Genomic DNA, 24270 nt, shown 5'->3' with positions numbered 1-24270 from the left:
GTAAAATGAAATCTTAAAATTACTTGTATCGGTCATTATTATTATTAATATGTAATCGTAATTAAAAAAATGTGTGCGTGTACTAGTGTACACATGTAAGAAGTGAAACTTCTTTATGACCTTATTTTTCAAAAAATGCAACTTTACAGAAATACGCCAATCACGCGTGTAAGGGATAAAAACAGGATGGCGCGTAACGAAAAAATGTTACACTAAATTTTTTTCCAACCCCGATAAAGAAGTTTCACTTCAAAAAAGTTAAGCAAATGTGCAGTTCTAACAAAACGAAATATCATGTTATTCTATGTCGTCGTTACTAGGTTACGTTGTTGAATTTTTTCGAACTGTCAAATGTTGCCAAAAAATGACTCTACTATACGTAGTAAATGGCTTCCAAATACAACAAAAAGGAAATTATTAAGGATTCAAAAAATATTAGCCAATATAAGCACCCACCTTGCCCTTCTTGTCCCTGTTGAGGAGCGCGGCGTCGTACTTGTCGCGCACGCAGCCGAACGCCGCGAGCACGTCGGCGGCGGCGCGCTCGGGGAAGGCCACCTTGTGCGCGCGCAGCGAGCGCACCAGCTCCTGCACCCGCTCGTACTCGTTCTCGCCCTCCGCGATGTCCGCTCTCGTGTCTCCCGCCTTCATCTTCTGCTCGAATTCCTTCACCCAGCGCTGCAGCTTCTCGATCAACCCGGTGAGCTCCTTGATGTCATCCTCGGCCTTGATGGCGGCGTTGCGCTTGAGCTCGATCTCGGACATGACGAGCGACCACTTGTTGCGCAGCTTGTCCTGGAAGTGCGTCTGGATGTACTCGGCGAGCTGCGGGTTGTCCTTGTGGCGCGCGTACACCAGGCTGTCGCCGCGCGAGATCAGCGCCGCGGCGTCCGGCGCGATGGCACCTAGCTGGTTCTTCAGGATCTACAAATAAACAAATATGAGTGATGAAAATGTTACTTATGAAGAAACTTTTCAGTCTGTTTTTGGATAACGTGTCTGTGAAAAGTTATGAATAACGTGTACGTGAAAGTGTGATTATAATCTCTGGTTGTGGATCACCTCGAGCCGCTTGGCGGGGTCCCGCTCGCTGGCCACGCCGCCCAGCGTGAGCAGCATCACGTGCAGGCGCCGCGACATGCGCTGCGCCTCGCCCTCGAACTGCGCCAGCTCCACGTCGCCGCCCGCCCCCGCGCCGACCGCACGCACCTCGCCAACCTCGCTCTCCTCGCACACCTGCCATAGTAAAATGATTATTTCACCAAAAAAGAAAAAACAACAGTGTGTACCAAAAAAATGTATGTATGTGTGTGTATGTAAAAAAATAAATGGGCCGACCGTTCGACAATTTTCAAAATATATACTATTACCTGTGCGTAATCATCAATTTTGTTATATTTGTCACCCCTTCTGTCTTTGCTGACGGGTATGTGCGACTTGTGCGCGGATGCGGGGCTGGTAGAGACGCGCTTGTCTTCCTCCAGAGCTTCGCTTTCGGGGCTCGGCTTGGGCGACATCGCGACGACTTGTACTTGTTGCTTTGAATCTTTAATCGGCGTAGAGGTGGCCGTAGGCTTTCTATCATCAAAATCTGATGACGACAGTCGTACCTAAAATGTGAACTAGTGTCAATGTAGTTATTACTGAAATACTCATCAATTTAACCTCGAGTAATAAAATATGCTATAAAAGTAAAATATATTAAACGAAATGTACTTCTGTTTTATAACTAATCTTAAATAGAACACCCGAAAGTATCCTGTTCATTTAAACCGGGTTTTCACAAAGTTTGTCCCTCCCTAATTATAATTAATGTTATTAATTATTGTCATAACAAAAACTAAATCAAGAAAAATACAGGTTTTTATAAAGCTTCTACCTACCTACCAAAACATAAAATAGAACGTGATCCTAAACATATTATATCCATTAAAACCTATCTGAAACAACCGCATACGTTACCTTCGGCATATCTTCGACTTCAGAGTAAATGACTTCCTCTTCCGTTCCGCTACTGCCAGACTTCCGCCGCAATCTCTCCAACGTTGACCCACTTATACCCACACCGACCTTCTTCACGGGTATATCATTACAAATAACGTCTATGGTTTCGCTGGCTAACACTTCCGTAGCGGACGGTTCAGGAAGCGCCGCTTGATCTTTAGGCACTTCATCAAGAATCAAATACTCGTTAACTTCATCTCGCAACAGATTTTTTTGCACTTCCTTCTGTCGTAATGCCAAGTCATAGAGAAGAGGACATTCAAGAGTTTCCGACTCATCCATGGGCGTTGGTGGCGGCGTTTTCAGCGACACGTCATTGTCTTCTACGTCATGAGTGGGGATCAAATCAGGAACATCGTTTAATGTCACAGACTTTTTCTTCTCTTCACTGCTACTTCTGTGTTTTAATATACCAAGAGTTGGCTTCATTCGCTCCTCGAATTTCTTTACTTCGATAACGAATGTTTTTGGCTCCGTTCCCAAGTCAACTGAGGATCGTTTCCTATTCTGTTCCTCTTTGCCATCTTTGTCATCATCTGATTCACCCATAGACTCACCTTCAGTATCGTCGAGAATTTCCACGGTTTCCACAGTGTGCGGTATAAACTCGACAACACTTTCAACTGTGTCTGATGGATATATTTCCATCGGCTCTATCGGACTGACACTAGACTTCATAATTTCATGCTCTTTAACTTCTACAACTTGACACGGATCTTGTTTCGGCTTTTCAACTTCAACAGGAGGTTTTGCTTCGATTTTATTATTAGATATTTGAGTGAATAAGTCGCTATCTTTAAGCAAATTAAATGTGCTACTGTCTTTCTTTGGCGTGCCGGGAGTGGAGGGCAATGAACTCATTACTGATATGGAACCTTCAATAGAATCTGTAGACATGTTACTCGTTACACTCTCTGACATTGGACTATCCGCTTTCTTTTGAGTTCTTTCCAAAGAAGACCCTCTACTTCTATTACCGCCTTCTTTGATCTCTTTCTTTATAGGCACAGGGCTTTTTAACGCGAGGGGAATTTTAGATTTTTTCAACTCAGGTCGCTCTGTATCAGGCGAGTTGACCGGACTCTCTAATCGTCTCTTAATGGTGTCAGTCACATTCTCGTACGAAACTACGACCGCGTCTACGTTAGATTCTTTAGCCTGCAACAAACCGGCCGCTTAGTGCTTCGAGTTAATGTTAGGCGCTTGTTATTTACGTGTTAGTCAACAGTCCGGTCTGAATGATGAATGTAATGGTCTTAGCATGATCCCAAAGCGTCCGATGAGTGAAAGCATGATCCCCACAAGTCTCAAGCCCGAGGTGTCGACGAAAAATGGATCTTATGCCGTGATACATAAAGCTCTTCACACCACACACCACCAACACCAAATCAATTATTTACAAGTCACTCAATTTCCACACGTATAGTGTTTTGTACATTAGAGGGAAAACACGTCAAAATCATTAATATTTTAGTATATTACACGGTTATAAAATCACACACTGGATGAAAAACCAAACTTACGTCATGAAACAACGCGAGACGAAGCGACCATGTGCTATTGTGTATAAACAGTGAATTGAACAATAAAAGCGAGTGAGCAAAATAACCAATTCATTCACGATAAACTTTACAAATTTTTCGTCAACGTTCCCTGTACTATAAGGAATATATTATATACATTAAATTAAATAACAAGATGAATCATTCGAATAACAAAACTTCTGTAAATATATTATCAATGGTACCTTAATCCAAGAGCACTTACCGTGATTTTTTCGACAATTCTCGACCACTGTTTGGTGAGCGCCTTGTTGTCCATCGCCTCCACCTCGCTCGCTTTGGCTCGGACCTCAGTTTTCAACAGTTTCAACTTCGCCGCTGACATCGTCTCGGGACTATCCAGCTCCTGGTCGATGTCATTGAGGTATCGCTGCAGAGTCTCCACCTCGGTTTCTTTCTTCAAACCGTGTCGTTTCAAATGTTCCCAGCGTTCGTTAATATCGTCGATCTGGTTGCGGAGGCTCTCCAAGTGCACGGGGTCGCAGATTTTGGTGAACTCGACGTAATTTGCGTTCAACTTGTCTTTGATAGCTTCCATTCTGGACATCTCTAGTTCCAGCGTCTGTTTGCCGACGTTCCCGAGCCCTTGGAGCCAGGAAGTGAGCGATTGCAGGTCGTTTTGTATTTCCCGCGCTGTCAGTAGAGCGGTTTCCAATCTCGTTTTTGACTCCGTTATATGTGCACCCAGCTTGTTGTAAAGCTCTTTGAGCGTGTCGATCTTCTTGGAGAATTCTTGCGGTTCCGGCACCGATTTCTCTTCTACCATTTTTCGTCCAGTTTTTATGATCGACTCCACTTCTGATTTGATTTCACTGAGCGTTCGATAGAATTTCTGCGGGAAAGAACATCTAAATGTTATAATTTCGTTAATGTATGTAATAAATTCTAAAATTTTAACATCCTATTACTCACAATAAATTTAAATAGTAAAAATAAAAATACAACAGAGAAATAAACAACATGTTCATTGCTCATGGTGCGTCTATATGTATAAAAGAACTGAAAGTAATATAACGAGTGCACGCGATGTGAACTGAATCAATCGGCCGCTGCCTCTGAAGTATGAATAGACTGTACTTAACTAGGAAGAACGAATAGATACAAAAATGCAATAATTTTTTAACAGATATGAAATAAACAGGCTGAGCAGATTTTTTTTTTTATTCATAAGTAAACAACATTTGCAACACGAGACAGAGTGAAGTTTAGAGGCGCAAATCTAGGACGAAATTATATTTGATATTTTTGCCGACAAGTAACTAATACTCGCAAAACAGATTCAAAATGGATGAATGTCTCCTATAACACAGGTTTTTTTCCTAGCATAGGAGACATTGTTCAAAATGTCACAATAAATGTACCACATATTATAGTTATTATATTATGTAAGTTGTCTATTGTGTTGTAACCATGTTTGATTGCAAATAAATGTTTTGATTTGATTTGATTTGAAAATCCCCTATGATAACTCATCGAAAATAATGCATTTAGTTTATTTTTATAAGGCATACGCAGACTCAGTTTTATTACAGTTGAATGTAACATTGTGAATGACAATCGATAGTCTAATTCATCCATTACCTGGTCTGCACGAAATTGAACGTTACAACTCGCTGAACCCGATGTTTCCCTCATTGTGTCAAATTGCTCACGTGCAGTCGCAAGATTATTGCGCTACAGTTAATATATACGAATCATATCAACGTGACATTGAGACTATATTTTGGGTTTTTAATATGTCTGGTATGTCTGATTTTTTTTAGCATTATACAAATGAAATACGATTAAAAATTCGTTGCCCAAAAGTGCGACCATTTGTGCGAGTATATATAAACGTTCTTTCCACTTAACCAATCCTGCTGCTAAAAAGAAAATGGACATCTGAGTAACGAAAATTGTCAACTTTGCCAAGTTTTAGATTAAAACAAGCAATTATATCATTAATGTGGTTATCTTATGGTCTTATATTATATCGATTTCTTATAGTGGTATAAAGCGTATAGGTAAGTGCCGCCTCCACGCGAGGAGGCACCGCACGCACTCAGCGTCGCATTCCACACGCACTATCACTAAAGAAACTGTAAAAATTACTGTATTTTATTATTATTGAAAATCTAAACTGACCCATAAAATATGAAAACTTCCTAAGTCATTTTAACTTCAACTGATTAATTTTTCAGTACATTTCACACTAAACGTGCGTTTAACACATATTTACATAGCTAAACAATGTTCCCGTAACACCAGGGGAATATAATCCTGTAACCAGAAACATTCACACAATCGCGTACCGGATCAAGGGATTATGGGATTAAGTCCCGCCTCACCTTCTACTTCCCACGACGGGAATCCATCCGCAGTATCACCTTAACTTCTCACTCAAACACAATACTATCATGTTGTATACCAAATATTTCAATATTTATAACTTTTCATACATGTTTGTTACAAAACCGTAATTGTAATATGGTGAGGCGACACTACCGCGAGTGGCCGGCGACTGGACATCAAAACACGCGACTTGCAAATCGGTTTATCTTCTTACGTTAAGCCGTAATTGCAATATGCCTACCGCTGAATCAATACCTTATCAACTGTCACATTAAATTCTTTGCCAAGACACTTTTATAGGAATAGTTTTTTTTAGCAAAAAAAAAGCTTTTTGTTGATCGTGTTGTTACGCATGATATTTTATAGTTTGTGTTGTGTATTTGAAAGCGAGACACATCGAGTATATTTATATTTCTATAAAAATTTAACCCGTGACGCGTCCTATGTACAGACGGTTAATCGTAACTCAAAATGGTACTGTAGCCTCCTGCGTAACAACGACTGTTCATAACGCGGCCAATGACTTTGAAGGTCACCTGTAGTTCTTACAAGTGAATGTTTCCAGTATAAAAAATATTTCTCTATGCCTTAAACATTTATAATTCGAATCGACACGACTCCGAGACAGGCAATAGAGACCAAAACCACAAAATAAAAAAAAAAGTGAATCATTGATTGAGTTGCGTCATCGGCCATAGTTTTCGACATTTGTCTTGTTCAACGAATATTTGGATTGTGAATTATGCCGAGAGGAATAATTAGATGAGTGATAATTGAGACGTATATTACTGGAAATTTTACGTAGAATACGTTTATGATATTGGTTTTAGGGATATTTGAAGAATACTCAGTGAAAAAGTGTCTCAACTTTTCAGTGCGGAAGACGCAAAATGGCGCTTTTTTTCTTGTTTGTGAATAATGGAGATTTGTTATTATTCATAGTGAAATACGTTGTGTTAAATGTGTGAAAATATAAGTGAATGTATTTGGCAATCGTGTAGTGATATGAAAACGTGAATATGATCATTTGATGACTCAGCATTATCATGTAAGTGTTAGTATGTAAGCAATTAAAATTAAAACAAAAGAAAATCAATTTTTTATAATTTTATAGAAAAAATATATCGTCATGATTACATTTTTATGCTATAACTAGTTTCTTCCTCTTTCCAAAAATATATCATACATGGCATATAATTATAGAACAACTAGCGACCCGCCCCGGCTTCGCACGGGTGCAATGCTGATACTAAATACACTACAGAAAAATTGTGAACGTTGTATAGGTATAAAAATATAGCGGCCCGCTCCGGCCTCCGGCATCGCACGGGTATAAAATACATAGCCGGGCGGCCGCAAACGCTACGTCCTGCAATTTTTAAATCTGTAATATCTTCGAAAATATTCACTTAAATCATACGGTGTAAAGGGCCATATAGATCTATATTAAATGAACAATGTATCCATGGTATTTAATTGGTTAAGGATTAATGCTGTATTGGTTAAAATCGCTTCGAAAATTAGCCATTATTTGTCGTAAAAAGTAAATGACAAAAAAAAGTTATTGTGGGTTATCCATAAGAGATAGACATATACCATCGTGGACTTTTCTGTAGACCTTTTCAATGTGTATAATACTTAGTACATTATTTTGATAAAACTCGTAGGGTTCAGCCTGCGTTTGCAATGTAAGCGGAATAAATGTAATTTTTTACGACATCACATTAGAAACCTCAAAAATAACAGTACTTCTCCACTACTTAATGGATCTTATTATACATATAAACCTTCCTCTTGAATCACTCTATCTATTAAAAAAACCGCATCAAAATCCGTTGCGTAGTTTCAAAGATTTAAGCGTACAAAGGGACATAGGGACATAGGGACATAGGGACATAGGGACAGGGAAAGCGACTTTGTTTTATACTATGTAGTGATAGGGTAAATAAAATTTTCAAACTCGGTAGTCATAAAAAAGCTAGATTTCGTGAACTCCCTTGACACTATCGGGATCGGTGCCGGCTGTGCGCCGGACGCGTCACGGGTTAATTCTGCAGATTCTTAAAAGTGGTGATCGGTTATACATATTTCTGCTGAAATTTAGAGTATCTCAAAAATGTATATTTTGCTTTTTAACCGACTTCAAAAAAAGGAGGAGGTTATCAATTCAGACGGTATATTTTTTTTTATGTATGTACATCGATTTCTCCGAGGTTTCTAAACCGATTTACGTGATTCTTTTTATGTTTGATGCGGAATGGTGTCGAATTAGTCCCATAAAAATTGTATTCGGATAAGCCTGCTAGTTTTTATTTTATTTATACGTCGGTATACAGGTGAGCTCTTTTTTCATACGTCGACATTCAGGTTAAGCATTTTTTATACGTCGATAGACGTTGAGCTTTTTTTATACGTCGATATACAGGTTGATCTTTTTTTATGTTGATTTTTTTCATACGTCGATGAACAGGTTGAGCTTTTTTTATACGTAGATATACAGGTTGAGCTTTTTTTTATTTGTCGATATACAGGTTGAGGTTTTTTATACGTCGATATACAGGTTGAGATTTTTTATACGTCGATATACAGGTTGAGATTTTTTTATACGTCGGTATACAGGTTTAGGTTTTTTCATAAGTTGATATACAGGTTGAGTTTTTTTAATACGTCGATATACAGGTTGAGCTTTTTTTATTCGTCATTCTACAGGTTGAACTTTATTCATACGTCGATATACAGATTGAGATTTTATCATACGTCGATATACAGGTTGAGTTTTTTTATACGCCGATATACAGGTTCAGATTTTTCATACGTCGATATACAGGTTAAGCATTTTTTATACGTCGATATACAGGTTCAGTTTTTTTTATACGTCGATATACAGGTTGAGTCTTTTTTATACGTCGATATACAGGTTGTTTATTTTTATGCGTCGATATACAGGTTGAGTTTTTTTTAAGGGTTTTTTATACGTCGTTACACAGGTTGAATTTATTACTGAATTCAAAAAAGGAATAGGTTATCACTTCGGCCGGTATTCACTTTTCCGTTTTTGAAGTCGGTTGTTTTTAACGTAGTTACTTATTAAGACAGTTATACTTTCAAATTTCAATTTAAGTTTGTGCAGTGTTTACGAGAAGTATATGCGTGGGCAGTGTATGGCGGGATGTGTGGGTGCGAGCTGTGTGCGTGTATGTCTACCTACGTGTGCAGGCGAAGTATGTGTACGTGTACGGGTGTGTGCGTGGGGTGTGCGGTCTGTGTGAGTGCATGCGGGTGTGCGCACCAGACAGCGGCGCAGCAGCGCGCGCACGGTGTCGGGGTCGGCGGCGCGCAGCTGCAGCTCGTGTGCGTCCCGCTGCACGCCCGCCAGCGCCTCCTGCGCGCGCCGCAGCCGCGCCGCCGCGCCCGCCGCGCCCGCCGCTCCACCCGCGCCTGCCTCAGCGGGTGACTGCAGGTACTGCCGCTCGGCTTCCTCCAACTTGCTCTGCACAATACAATATTTATGTGTCATTTTTTCGACTACAACAAATTATTAGGAATGAAACTGCAACTCATTCGATACCTTTTTACACATATAGTAGATGCAAAAATTCAGAAAGTTTCTATTCTGGATGTTCGGTGGTCATTGCACCGAACAAACAGAAAAGAAAAAAAACATGTACAAATGCCGCCTTACTGCTAGATAGTAACCGCTTCCATAGAGGAGACATATTTAAGAAGCTAAATTATACAAGGCGTAAAGAAAATAAAACTTATTACACTATACATATTTTTCTACCATAAAAAAAATTTAATATTAAAAAGTGTTAACTGTAACACATACCTGCGCGAGCAACAGCTGGTCCTGCAGGCGGTCGGCGGCGTGCGCCTTGCCCGCGCCGCGGTAGGCGGCCACCTGCGCCTGCACCTCGCGCACCAGCTCGCGCGCCGCCGAGAACTCCGCCTCCACCTGCAAGTTACAACAACCATATACAATATACACATATAAACAATTCCCTTTTACAATCAAAAAGCCATGTTAGGTACAATTTTGAAGCGGATTATGAGTAAAATACTCATAACAAGAAAAATACAATTTAAACTGTAGTGAAGATAGCAAAATGCATAAAATACATACTTGATCCTGTGCGGGCGGCTGTGTGCGCAGGCGCAGCAGCCACTGGTGCAGGTTGTCGAGCGACAGCTCACTCTTGGCCGCCTCCTGCGCCGCGGCCTCCAGCTCCCGCGTGCGAGCTGCAGCCTGTTTGATATATTTTTTATGGTTATTGTAAATAACAATACTATGCGTGCCAAATAAGAATAGGACTGTCAAGACGCCATATTGTTCAGTAATACGCGCTAACTTCATTACCAAAGCGTATGGTGTGCAAAAAAATCAATAAAGAAATTATATTCAGTTTAAATATTTAATGTACGCTTTGTTGGTATTTCTAATACATTTCACGCCAAATTTATTATGAATGAGTAGGATTTGAAAATAAAAGCACGTATATAAAAAAAACATATATATTATTTCAGTTTTTATCAATCGGATAATATTTCCTCTACACCACTTAACACAGCGTCATCGTCGTCGTATTCTGAATCTTCATTGCTGTCGCTGTCACTGCTATCTCCGCATTAACTATGAAAATGTTAACTTTTTATGAATACTGTTTCCATTCCTGTATAATTAATTTATCCATAATCCATCAGTGAAATTCAATAAATAGTATTTTTTAATGAATATAACGATTATACAATAATTAAATATAATCATGAACAATAAAAAATAATTATATGAAAATTCTTTTTCACACATTTTTTTGCTGGCAGTACTAATTTGACAGTTTTCGTGTGAAGTTGGCAGCAAGCGCGGTCCTATTCTTAGTTGGCACGCATAGTAAGTATTACGGTTCTGTGTCGATTTCATTATAGTAGTGAAGATGCGTGTTCTTGCGTGTTATAGCGTGTTGGTGCTTTTTATAGCGTGTTGATGCGTGTTATAACGTGTTGTTGCGTGTTGAAGCGTGTTGTTGCGTGTTGAAGCATGTTGTTGCGTATTTTAGCGTCTTATAGGGTGTTGTTGCTTGCCATAGCGTGTTGATGCGTGTTATAGCATGTTGTAGCGTGTTGTTGCGTGTTATAGCGTGTTGGTGCTTGTTATAGCGTGTTGTTGCGTTTTATAGCGTGTTGTTGCGTGTTAAATTTTGTTGAAGCGTGTTGTTACGTATTTTTGCGTCTTATAGTGTCTTGTTATAGCGTGTTGTTGCGTGTAGAGCCGTGTTGTTGCGTATTTTTGCATCTTATAGGATCTTGTTCCTTGCCATGGCGTGTTTTTGCGTGATATAGCGTGTTATAGCGTGTTGAAGCGTGTTGTTGCGTGTTATAGCGTGGTGTGACGTTTTTTAGGGTGTTGATGCTCGCCATAGCGTGTTTTTGCGTGTTATAGTGTTTTTGCACGTTATTTCGTCTCCAGGGGGACGTGTGTGTGTGTGTGTACCTGGTCGGCGAGCGCGGCGCCGCGCTGCGCGATGCGGTCCAGCTCGGCGCGGATCCAGGCCGGCATGATGTGCGCGTCGATGAGCGCGCGGCCGATGCTGTCGATGCGCGCCTCGCGCTCCGTGCCGCGGTTGGCGAGGTAGTTCTCCAGGTCGTACAGCTCGTCGGAGATCTCCTCGGCGTCGGCGCGCGCGGGCGAGCCGCGCAGGCGCCGCGCCAGCCCGTCCAGCCACGCCGTGTGCTGCGCCAGCCACGCGCGGAGCTCGCCCGACTCGTGCCACGCCTCCGCCAGCACCCTGCCGCACATGGACACCGCTCACATACCGGTATCGAAAGTAGAGCGGCTCGAAGGACCGAAAATATATAAATATGCTGTTGCATGAAAGAAACAGTAAAATTTTCTTAAACAATTTCATCAAAAGTGCAGCAAATTTAAAGTGCCTCAAAAATGACAATTCCAAATTACTAACTTCCAATTTATAACAAACTTTGTCAGTTCTTTAGCTGTCAAGTGAAACAGAAACAAAAACAAATCGATAAAAACCATATATCCACAAAGGAACAAAAGAAAATAGCTACAAGTGTGGTTGTGTACTTGTATCGCTCGTAGATGCAGTGCGTGACGCGCGTCCAGTGCGCGCTGAGCTGCGTGAGGCGCCGCGCCAGCTGCGACGCGCCCTCCGCCGACACCAGGATGTCGTGCCCTAAACAACACGACACATTATTATAAATCACATCGCTATAATGGTACGCTATCTATAGACACTTTATTATTTCAAATGAAACAGTTACCAGAAAAATATATTCAAAATTACATATTTCAGGAAATACAAGGCAAAATATAAATCTTGTATTCCGATCCGGCTCGAAGGACCACAATATACAACGATACTGTGATCCATGATTATTGTACAAATCGATATTGCATTTAACACGTGAATCACTTACTCAATATATTGTTCTTATCTACTTTTACCGGGACATAGCAGCCAATTACAAAAGCCGGCAATACATTCACGATGTTCCCAATTCTGCGAATAATCATATATGGAAACTATCACCTACCATCAAGTGAATCGTCTGCTCTATTGCTTGCGTTGCAATAAAAAATACATCATGTACGACACTGAAAATGATACACTAACTTAAAAAATAAATAAACAGTTCAACTTACCGGCTTCATTTAAATTCCTAAACTCTGTAGTCTTGTCATCGCACTTATCCTTCAACGTCTGGAAGCGCGTCTTCATCTGGTACAGCTCGCCGCTGTCCCGGATCTCGCACTCCTCCTCCTTCGGGATCTCATTCTCAATCTCTTCCAACCACTTCTCCATCTCATCTATACGTCGAATCACATTTTCCACTCGCTCGAGGCTTCGCCGCAAGTTCTCGTTGAGCTTGAACGACGCGTTGGTGACGTCATTGAAACGTTTCTGCAACTCTTTGATGTCAGATTTGAGATGCTTCGATAGGGTCTCATCGCAATCTTCCAGTATCGTATTCTTCATTGATTCTATTTTGTCGAGTTTCGCTTTGTAAGTTGATTTGCTTTCATCGTAATTCTGTAAAACATAATATGAAAATAATATATGTTATTCGAAATTATTTCGTGTAAATAAAATGTGTTTGAATAAATAAACGCAGTTTATGTTAATTTTCATTTCGTATTCCAAACAAAATCGGACTCAAATAAATTTTCGAATTAGAAACAAGGAAAAAAGAAAGGCCTGAAAAAATTCAAGTCTAAAAATATTGGAAGAAATTATTGAATAAAGACAGAACTATAAACACGTATCCTCACATTGCTCTCAATAAGCAGCTCCTCGAGCGCGGCGACGTCCCCGAGCGGCAGGTCGGCCCGCGCGGCCACAAACCCGCCCACGCGCTGCACCCACGTGCTCACCTCGCGCGTCTCTGCGGTCAGCGCGTCTAGCAGCTCGATACCTAAGGAAATATTACGATTATAGAGCTGAAAACTACCTGAAAATTGCGCTATTGCTTATTCTACAGTTAACTGTACATATAATAAAAATTAATTCAGCAAGTTAGTAGCTTTATTTTTCCGCAAGAGTTTGCAATTATTGATATAAATGTAATAAGAAGTCATGAAAATTATGAATAACCTTTTTCCAATTTCTGTATCTTCTGTCCCAGAATAGCTTGCGAATCCGTGAACCTGGTCACCAAGTTCTCGACGCTACTCCTAAAGTTTAGTTCCTCAACGCTTCCTCTTTCGTAATTCTGTTTTCTGTCTTTGACGACATTATCGTATGTGGATTGTATTTCTTCGAAGTCCTTCTTCAATCGCTTCAATTCCTCTAACTTTCTTTCCATATCCTCTTTAGACGATATAACCGCGTGTTCCGCGATGATTTGGTTCTCCATATCTTGCACCTTCTTCTGCACCATTTTATACTCGTCCTCGTGTTTGTCGACCGGCTTCTTGTTGATCGCCAGCTTGATCTCCACCTCTTTGCCGCTGAGGTGAGTGAACAGCTCTTCGAATGCTTTATTTATTCGTTTCGTATCAGCTTCGATGTCGTCCTTGTGACACGTCGGTATCGCTTTCGTCAGCAATATGATCGATTGGGCGTTCAGTTCTTTGAGTTTCATCTCGATCTGCTTCATGAGTCGAATTTTGTTCCGCAAGTGAATCAGTTGGTTGTTGGAGGGCTTCTCCTTCAACATCTTGTCCTTCCACGCGTGGATGTCGTCCATGTCCCTCTGTATCACCGCGAGGTTCTCGTCGAAGTTCTCCTTGTCCTCGAGGAGGTTCATCGTGTTCCGTATCTCGAGGAGGGAGCGCTGTATCCCCTCCCACCGTCGTTTCAGTACTTCAATGCTCTCTGCGTGTCGTTGGGCTTCCTCTGAAATTGGAAAAAACCGTTTATTGAAACCTGATTTCGTTTTTGTTGTTTTGTTAATAATAATGTCAGTTAAAATATATCTATGGATTGCAGTCGGTGAGTGTGTATCGTAGGGTCAGTGGTGGAACCGTTTGCCCTGCGCACGCGCACACAACGCGGTACCTTTGAGCGCGTGCTGCTGCGCGAGGCGCGCGTGTATCTCCTCGACGTGCGCGAAGTCGCTGCGCTGCTCCTCGCTCTCCTTCTGCACGCGCTGCACGGCGCCGCGCACGGCTGCACGTGCCGCCCCCCCCTCCGCCCCACCGCGCTGCGATAGCTGCTCCGAGCACTGCAACACCACACAACACGGAATTTTATTTATGTGTAAATTACAAAATTAATTTTAAAGCAATCTCTATTGATGAAATGTGAGTGGGATCATTTTCATCGATAGGATCACGGATGACGGCCAGACCGCTAAGTGCTAGATATGTTCAAAAATTGTATTGCTTAAAACATGTTTATTTTGAGTCAGTTAAATTAAGTTGTTTAGCAGTAAAATAACTATTTTCATACCAAATAAAAGATTATGATTATAATACGTTTTTAATTAATAAAATCCACCTTTTTAACATATATGTCCAATTCCGATATCAATATCGGAATTCCGATATTGAGCTCAAATATCGGAAATCAATATCGGAATTCAAAACTATTCCGATATTACATGCCCTAAATGTGACTCTGTTGTAAAATAAGGTTCAATGACAACAACGGCACGACGCTCACCTCTCTAAGCACCCGCTCGGTTTCGTCTGCCCAGGTCTCGAACACGGAGTAGCCGAGCTGGAAGTCGCCGGGCCGGTCGAGGCGCGGCTTCTTGCTGTGGCTCGCGCTGTGTGCGGCGCTGTGGCTGACCGTCACCGTGGTGGTGACGCTGCGCGCGTCGCCGCCCGTCGGCGTGGGGGACGACTCCGCGCTGCTCATGTCTAGCTCGAAGCCCAGTTCTTTGATCTGGAACGATGGCAAAACCATTAAAGTCATATTTCTATTTTTTACACATAAAAGTGGCGATACAAAATAGATGTTTCTAAAAATCAAATAGTTGATTATATTCTGCGGTACCGACCCGGTCGACCTGCACGCGCAGGATCATCTCGGTGGCGTCGAGGCGGTCGTGCAGCGCCTCCGCGCGCTCGGCCAGCTCGCCGTCCGCCGCCGCGCCGTCCGCCGCCTGCAGCGCCTCCAGCCGCTGCACGTGCTCGCCCAGCGCCACGCGCTGCACGCCGATCGAGTGCTTGCAGCGCTGCAGCGCCGCGATGCGCTCCAGCACCGCCCCGATCTCGCTCACCGGGTTCGCTTCCATCTGTCAAAGGAATTACGATTTGCAATTCTAAACCATTCACGTATGTATAATATAAAATTGAACTCAAAATCACGGTAAAAATTGTCCGAATGCAACTCTGCCTACGTCTATTATTAGGCAGATTTGAATATAAACGTCAAAACGTAACAGTCGATCGATCGATCTATTAATAAGAAGATATCACATAATAACCCTTTTTCATTTTTTAAATTGTCACCATCACAATCACTATTTTGATACGTGTTACACATTGTTTGGAAGAGTAATTTAAGCAGAAAAAGTGGTTATAAAATAAAGGCAAAGCAACTTTGTACTCGTGAGTAATTAAGAAACTATATTATTTTGCACTCCGTGACCTTGACACACGACTACCGGCAAAGACGTTGCGTCGTCGCTTCAACGCATAGATAACTCGCTTGCACTACCACCGCTGCAGCGCTTTAACGCTTTGCGCACGGCCGTGTCTATCAAATTAATTATTATTTATAACTGGCTCATTATTTTTACTATTATTTATACTAATAATTGATAATGTCATCAGCAAGAGGCAAGTGCACCGGTTGTTGTAACGCAATTACAAATAGAGAATACCTAACTTGTTCATTATGTAAGAAAAAATATGATCTTTACTGTGCGAATATTTCATCAAAAGTCTTCCATAATAGTATGAATCTTGATGAGAAAAATAAATGGAAATGTCAAGAATGCATCTGTAAACAGCCGAAGCTCGATAATAGTAATACTCCTCTCAGAAGCACGAAAAGTGATTCTATGAGCAACGAAACGGCTACACAGGACAATCTATGTGATGCGTATGTTAACACGCGTATGCGCAGCCAACACGTTAACACTATTGTTTCTGAGGGAGATTGTAATGAGCCCGTCACGATTGCCAACTTGAGGGATATTTTGAAAGACGAATTAGCTAAAAGTCTCCGGAATACTATTAAGGAGCTTATATCAGAGCAACTCAAAAATATACATCAAGAAATATCCTGCTTTAATGATTCGCTGAGCTTTTTTAATACTCAATTTGAAACATTAAAGACTTCCTTAGAAGAACGGAATAACATAGTGGATGAACTCAAAACAGAAAACGGAAAATTAAAATCGACAGTTTCGGATCTTCAATCTAGGTTGCACATAATTGAACAACAACTCCGCGAGAACAACCTTGAGATTAACGGAGTTCCTGAAAATAAAGGTGAAATATTGTCTAATACAATAATTCAGCTTTCGAAGACTATAGGCGCTCCTCTTGAAGAAAGTGACGTTCAGCATGTTACGAGAGTTGCTAAATTTAACAAGGAGAGCATCCGTCCACGATCGATTATTGTAAAATTACGAAGTACTCGTATTCGCGACACAATCTTGGCCGCTGTTGCTAAATATAATAAAAACAACCCTGAGGATAAACTTTCGTCACATCATTTAGGAATCGGCGGCCGAAGATCGCCTGTATTTGTCTCCGAGCATTTGACTTCTGCAAATAAGCAACTCCATGCTGCCACTCGTCTCAAGGCAAAAGAACGAGGATTTAAATTTGTCTGGGTCAGAAATGCTAAAATCTTTGTTCGTAAGAATGAGTTTGGTCCGGTTTTGACCGTACGAAATTACGATGCACTCCAGTCTTTAGAATAAATTGCGACCAGATACCGATATGAGTGATGTAGTAATTTAATGTTGACCATGCTTGATATTTATTATCAAAATGTGAGAGGTATACGGACAAAAACGAATAATGTGTTTAATAATATTTTACTTTGCTCGTATGATATTATTGTTTTTACAGAAACGTGGCTTAACTCTAAAATAAGTAATGGTGAATTCATTGACAATAGATATAATGTTTACCGTAATGATCGTGACCCCTTCGAAAATAGCTATAGTAATAAAACGGACGGAGGAGGTGTTATGATTGCCATTTTTAATAAATTGAAATCTTATCGCGTTTGTAATTGGGAGGTCAGGAACTGTGCCTTAGAGGATTTGTGGGTTGTGGTTGATGTTAGTAATGACTCGAATCAGGGTCACAAAATAAGTAAAAAACTTGCTATATGTTCCGTGTATTTACCACCACCTGTTAGTCTATCAACCCTCAACAAATTTTTAGATAATTTAAATGATGTTGTTGTGAATAATGTTGATGACATTCTCATATTAGGTGACTTTAATCTTGGTTCAATTAAATGGATTAAGGACAATGATGATGTATTCTGCAAACCATCTAACTACCATAGTATTTTGGATAGCAGTTTTGTTGACTTCATGGCGGTGAATAATTTAAATCAGTACAATAATATTGTAAATAAAGACGGCAGAATTCTTGATCTTGTCCTAACTAATTTAAATAATGTACACGTATCGCAACCTTTAGACATTTTAAGTAAATTGGATACATATCACCCCCAACTGCTTATTGAAATTACAAATGCTAAATCGAAATATTTGCGTAGTCAAAACCGCTGTGAATTTAATTTTCATAAGGCTAATTATTCTGAAATTATAAGTTATTTAAAATTAATAAATTTTTCATCTGTTCTCGAGGCGTGCAATAATGTAGACGAAATGGTTTTGAAATTTTATGATATATTATTCGACGCTATACGTAAATTCGTGCCTAAACGTAACCCTACAAAAGGTAAATACCCACCCTGGTACAACTATTCCCTCATTAGACTCTTGAGAGAAAAAGAACGGCTGCGTATTAAATTTCGTAAATTCAAAAATCCTCGCGATAAACTTGAGTTTGACATTTTGAGGGATCGTTGTCATAAATTACACCAAAAATGCTTAAGGTGATTGCAACGATCTGTTCCCAGCCAATATCCCGCTAGATGGCGCTGAATTCTACATTTCTAGTTTATTTGAGTTTTTGCGTAATTGGAATAGTCATCAAACCTAGGAATAGTCATGGCGGTTACTGAATATTATATTTTATTGAAATATGTTATATCATTGCCTTAAAATCCACCCAATTCGGTAAAATTATGCGTTTTAACATCTGTCATTGCATACAGGGTCGTTTACACACACAGACGTATACAAAAATGATAAAGATTTAACTCTAGATGGCGTGAATGTAAAGCGCGTCACACACGGTGAAGATACTACCTATAATATTTTATCTAATCTAGTAATATTTTATATTACAGTATCTTAAGGTATCCGGTATCAGCGTTCTGACCATCATTTTTCTTTTTTCGCTGTAGAACCGCCATCCTGTTACAAATGACCCACAAAGGAGAATGACCACGGGTGGTATCGGTAAAATTTTAGTTGTGCCACGTATTCGTTATATTGTTAATTCCTATTTGTATTTATAATGATCATATGTATCAATATTAAGTCTTAATTAAACCGGATAAATTGAAATAATAGTAAAAGTAAAAGTTTTTCTTTTGAAACATGTATGAACTTTCGCATTAGTAGGAAGTAGGATTGTTATAAAAATAAAAGTTATATTTGTTGGCGTAAACTATTTTATTGTAATTTTGGGAAATAAATAATGTCAAAATTGATTACCTACAATAAAACGCAGTTTTATTTTATTACCTACATTACACTATTGTTTTTTTTTAATCAAAACATGTATTTGAAGTAGCAAATATGATATTATGCTGATCCAAGCATTTTCACTCAAAACTAATATCAGTAATGATTTGTAAAAGTAAATTATTTCAAAATACATTTCATAACCAACAAGTAAGAATAATTATTCATACAACAACAAATCAAAAACACTATTTACTATGGAAAAAAAACCAGGAAGGTGAAAAACATATTTACGATTTCGATGCACTCGACTTTTAGTAAAATAATAGGTAAAAATATTATTATGGTTTTGATCACAGACATATCTGTGGTTTTGATTTTAGCTACTAGTATCAGAAAGCTGCGTGTTCAATGCACGTCGGGGTCCCACAACTGTGGAGGAAGGAAGGTAGAATACCTCCATCGAATAAGTGAAGTTTCTCGACATACTCGATTTGCCGGCCGGCCTCAATGAAGATTGTCCGAAAGTTGTATATGTGCTCTGTAACGAAAAAATTTCGCTAGCGCGATTCAGAGTGAGGTGTCGTACAATATACCTAATGAAGTTTTTCATCTTTTTATTTTACTGCAAATACAAAATAAAAATTAAACAATGGTAATGTAAATTCTAAACAAACTACTACCAAAATACAATTAGAACAAAAATCATTTGACTTGTTTATTTCACCCAGAGGCCAGAGGCGGCTCGTGACAAAATTGTATACCTAGGTGTTCACTTGAAATAAAACAACGAAAATACAATAGCGTTCGGGATGATTTATTACAAAAAAATGAGCACCACATTTTATAAATGTCTATAACACTAAAAATTACAAAGTACAGGCTATTTCAAAACGAATTCAATGACTAGGTATCAATAATTAGTAAATCACCGAATTTGCATTCGCGAGCGTAGGTATCCATAGTGTTTGTCACTGACGGTCACTGACCTCTATAACTTATAGTTATAGAGGTCAGTGGTGTTTGTTGTGTAAACATGTATGTATTTGAGTAGTTAGTAGCATATTATATTCTGAATTTCTGATCCATGCCTATTCACTCAAAACTAATAACACTAATGATTTGTAACAGTAAATTATTTCAATAGGTAGGTATTTGAACATTTCCCAACAAGACGTAAGAATAATTATTCGTAGGTATACAAGATACAATAACAAATCTAATACACTATTTATTATTTTATTATTTACTAGCGGTCCGCCCCGGCTTCGCCCGTGGTACATGTTTACGTTTTCTCTCCATAAGAAGTAATAGCTAGAGAGCTAGCGCAAAGCTACCTGTATGTATTTGACCAGACCTGGATTTTTGTGTGTTGATTCCCCTATACCTACTATACATGAGATGAGGAGTCACTAAGCCCAGAGTGGTGGACGGGGCGCGCGCTTAGGTAAGACAGGTGGAAATTTTTGGCGAACTTTGAAACCATTTGACCACGTCTGCCATTTTGATATTTGAAAATAGATTATTATTACTATCGGAAAATAACAATGGCAGACCATTATCACGCGGATAACATTCTGGCAGACACTTATGAAAGTGCTGAAAAAAATACAATTTTGAAAGTATTTGACCAGATCTGCCATTATATATACATATATTTTATTTATTAGGGTCTTAAAAACTTATTTTCGAAACGGCAGACATTTTCATTGCGTACAGACTTCAGCAGACAACAAAACTTTACAGACTTCAGCAGTCAACAAGACTTAGCTTCTACATGGTCAGATGTATATATGTATTACGTTCCCTGACCTTACATCAATGATTTACTTTATTAATGTTTTTATGGTCATTTACATTTAATTTTGAAAACTATGGAATAAAATTTATAAATTTGATGATACAAAACTAAATATACATTTGTAAAGAATCTCAAATATAAAGTTGTGTTGCAAATAACAAATCATCATTTAAATATTTAGTTTATTTCTTTATTTAAGAAACAATTAACAATTACAAAACAACATAAAAAAACACGCATGCATTTATTGAAATGTTCATTCATCATCACTATCGTATGGCGTTGTGTGACTCGTCTTCATAATCCATTGAATCGGATTCTGTAAAAGTAAAACGTAAATTATATAATAAAAGAAATGAGTCATTATAAACTTACCTAGTAAGGCAATGCCTTTGATGTCGCACGATGCCGCCGCGCCGCCAGTGTAGGTACTTCTGCTGCTACATGAAGATATGCTAGGGTTGCAACAAATGGGAAATAAAACAATTGTAATTATTACTATTATGATGTAATCATTTATTCATATTATGTACATTCAAAACAATTGCTATTATTAAATCTGATGTAATTATTTTTTCATAAATATATAATTATTATTAATTATATAATATATTGCACTGTGAAATATTTACGTATCACTTTATTTTTGATGTTCTTAATTGTCTTTTATAAAATTTAAGTGACGCATTCGCATTGGGATCAACAATCCGATAAGAAAAGAATGGAGACAACATATACATAGCTTTGATTTCAATTCTACAGATACAAAATATACAATCTATCTAAAATGATACAACGGATGTTTCCTGCGTTTTCTCGTCAAAATACCGAAACAACGTAATTATTGTATAGTAGTTGGGCGTGAAAGTAAAAAAACAAATGAAAAGTGTTTTCCATATGATTATTTATTAAATTTACGCGATTAAGAATAATTTCAACGATACAATTTAGTAACCGAGAATTCAGAGGATTAAAGAAAATACCTGCCTGATCATTTTATCAAACTCTAAAAGAATTATGGTTATTTCGCATCACTCGGTTTATTAGTTTGGTAATAATTATTAAAGGTAGTTACAACCCTAGCCATTGAGTCGAACGGTAGGCAACACAATATCGACTTTGTGCGGGTACATATGGTACATTTCTTCTTGCTGTGAAGCGTAATTATTATTATTAAGATTTTTTAGGCTATTTTGAATCAGCTGTTCTAATTTAATTCTAGAAATTTATTAAAACGTGATTTTTTTAAAAGTATATTATGAGTTTATAAATACCTCAACCAATAGTTATTGTGTCCTATCCTCATTTCTTTATATCTTGGTAGTTAACTAAAGTGTTAAATTTACATAACCTCAACAACAACATTTACACTGCCACTGCACTAAAACTAAACTAACTAGCTCTCTAGCTATAAGAACCATCCTCGTACTTCAAGGGATATAATAAAAAAAGAATTATCGAAATCGGTTCAGCCGTTCTCGAGTTATGCGCTTACCAACACATTTTGCGATTCATTTTTATATATAAGAAGAAGACTAGCGGTCCGCCCCGGCTTCGCCCGTGGTACATGTTTACGTTTTCTCTACATAAGAACCATCCTCGTACTTCAAGGAATATAATAAAAAAAGAATTATCGAAATCGGTTCAGCCGTTCTCGAGTTATGCGCTTACCAACACATTTTGCGATTCATTTATATATATATATACTAGCGGTCCGCCCCGGCTTCGCCCGTGGTACATAATATTTACGTTTTCTCTACATAAAAACCATCCTCGTACTTCAAGGAATATAATAAAAAAAGAATGATCGAAATCGGTTCAGCCGTTCTCGAGTTATGCGCTTACCAACACATTTTGCGATTCATTTTTATATATAAGAAGACTAGCGGTCCGCCCCGGCTTCGCCCGTGGTACATAATATTTACGTTTTCTCTACATAAAAACCATCCTCGTACTTCAAGGAATATAATAAAAAAAGAATGATCGAAATCGGTTCAGCCGTTCTCGAGTTATGCGCTTACCAACACATTTTGCGATTCATTTTTATATATAAGATAAGATTATGTGAAAATAACCAGGAAGGTGAAAAACATATTTACGAAAACATAGTAACATAATATGGCTGTCGCTACAATAATTATATTTCAATTTTATCTTTTTATACCTAGTAGAACTGGCCGACGAATAAAAAAAATCGTATTAGAATAAATACAATAAATTACGGAACAAAAAAAGGATTGTAACTGAATTAGGTATGTTTGTTTCTGGGCGCACCGTTTTCGACGACGCGACGCGCGACGTAAGCGTATAGGTATAGGTACCTACTTTGCTAAAACAAACTAATAAAATTGTGTGTCTGTCTGAAAATTCGGAAAAGCATATTTTGCAAGTTTGTAATTACTTTGATAGTTTACCGATTTATAATAATTGTAATTGTAATTGTATAATATATAATTTGCAATGTGGTGAAATTTCATAAAAATCACGGGCCAATTTTTTGTTTTGAATCCCACCGAAAATATAATTGCGTTATTAGAATAATTAATTACTATACCTACCCACGATCAATTATTACAATATAGTCTCAAATGCATACTAGAGAAATATTGCAATTTGATTCAATTAAAATGCATAGCATACAAAAATAAATTCACAACACAAGAAATTCCGCGCGCAAATCATAGCGCGTGTCAATGAAATCAAGAATGTTTTATATCAAGCCGACGCGGACGACGACGCGACGCCGAACAAAAGTACCTACGACGGACGACCACGCTTCGAGTTGCCAAACAACATGAGTAATAAATTGTTTACAAAAAAAACAAGTTTTCCATTTTTCTGTATGAGTAGACAGAACTTCAAAACGCCACCTGCTACGGTTTATATTATGAACGATTGTTATAAAAATAAAAGTTATATTTGTTGGTGTAAACTATTTTATTGATCAATAATTTTGGAATTTAAAATTGTCAACATTGATTACAATAAAACGCAGTTTTATTTTATTACACTATTGTTTTTTTTATCAAAACATGTATTTGAAGTACCATATAATATTATGCTGATCCAAGCATTTTCACTCAAAACTTATATCACTAATGATTTGTAAAAGTAAATTATTTCAATATACATTTCATAACCAACATGTAAGAATAATTATTATTATTCCTACCTACAACAACAAACCTAAAACACTATTTACTATGGGAAAATAACCAGGAAGGTGAAAAACATATTATTATTTACGATTTCGACGCACTCGACTTTTAGTAAAATATAGTAGGGAAACATAATATTATGGTTTTGATTTTTGCTACTAGTATAAGAAAACTGCGTGTTCAAACTACTTGTTTGTCTGTCTGAAAATTCGGAAGTACT

At 38.5% G+C, this 24270-nt stretch overlaps 2 protein-coding genes across 5 annotated transcripts in view; one reads left to right on the top strand and one right to left on the bottom strand.

Annotated features, from left to right (window-relative positions):
* The window catches only part of Dys (Dystrophin), a 433719-nt gene that overhangs the window by 378168 nt on the left and 31281 nt on the right, over nt 1-24270 (bottom strand). For 3 of the 4 annotated variants that reach the window (XM_089707820.1, XM_089707817.1, XM_089707818.1), the window contains exons 11-26: nt 15360-15596; nt 15020-15244; nt 14414-14579; nt 13508-14251; nt 13186-13328; nt 12559-12946; nt 11980-12088; nt 11386-11680; nt 10021-10143; nt 9727-9852; nt 9187-9387; nt 3772-4398; nt 1963-3162; nt 1371-1610; nt 1063-1236; nt 457-924 (exon numbers count right to left, since the gene is read on the bottom strand). In XM_089707820.1, the coding sequence (XP_089563946.1) occupies nt 457-924; nt 1063-1236; nt 1371-1610; nt 1963-3162; nt 3772-4398; nt 9187-9387; nt 9727-9852; nt 10021-10143; nt 11386-11680; nt 11980-12088; nt 12559-12946; nt 13186-13328; nt 13508-14251; nt 14414-14579; nt 15020-15244; nt 15360-15596 (5466 nt within the window). The remainder of the gene's footprint in view (nt 1-456; nt 925-1062; nt 1237-1370; nt 1611-1962; nt 3163-3771; nt 4399-9186; nt 9388-9726; nt 9853-10020; nt 10144-11385; nt 11681-11979; nt 12089-12558; nt 12947-13185; nt 13329-13507; nt 14252-14413; nt 14580-15019; nt 15245-15359; nt 15597-24270) is intronic. The other variant, XM_089707819.1, reaches the window with a different exon arrangement.
* On the top strand, nt 15817-17511 carry LOC149479188 (uncharacterized). Its single transcript, XM_089707872.1, has one exon. It carries the CDS (start codon nt 16128-16130, stop codon nt 17235-17237), a length of 1110 nt encoding a protein of 369 aa, XP_089563998.1. The 5' UTR covers nt 15817-16127; the 3' UTR covers nt 17238-17511.

Source organism: Colias philodice, chromosome 20 (genome assembly GCF_061535455.1).
Source record: "Colias philodice isolate Cphi_HAF_F1 chromosome 20, ilColPhil1 Martin Lab GWU primary, whole genome shotgun sequence".
Lineage (NCBI taxonomy): Eukaryota > Metazoa > Arthropoda > Insecta > Lepidoptera > Pieridae > Colias > Colias philodice.
This window is presented reverse-complemented; position numbering and strand designations above follow the sequence as displayed.

What these genes read in the sequence shown, in the direction of transcription:
- LOC149479188 (XM_089707872.1), top strand. Translation starts at nt 16,128, where the DNA reads ATGTCATCAGCAAGAGGCAAGTGCACCGGTTGTTGTAACGCAATTACA.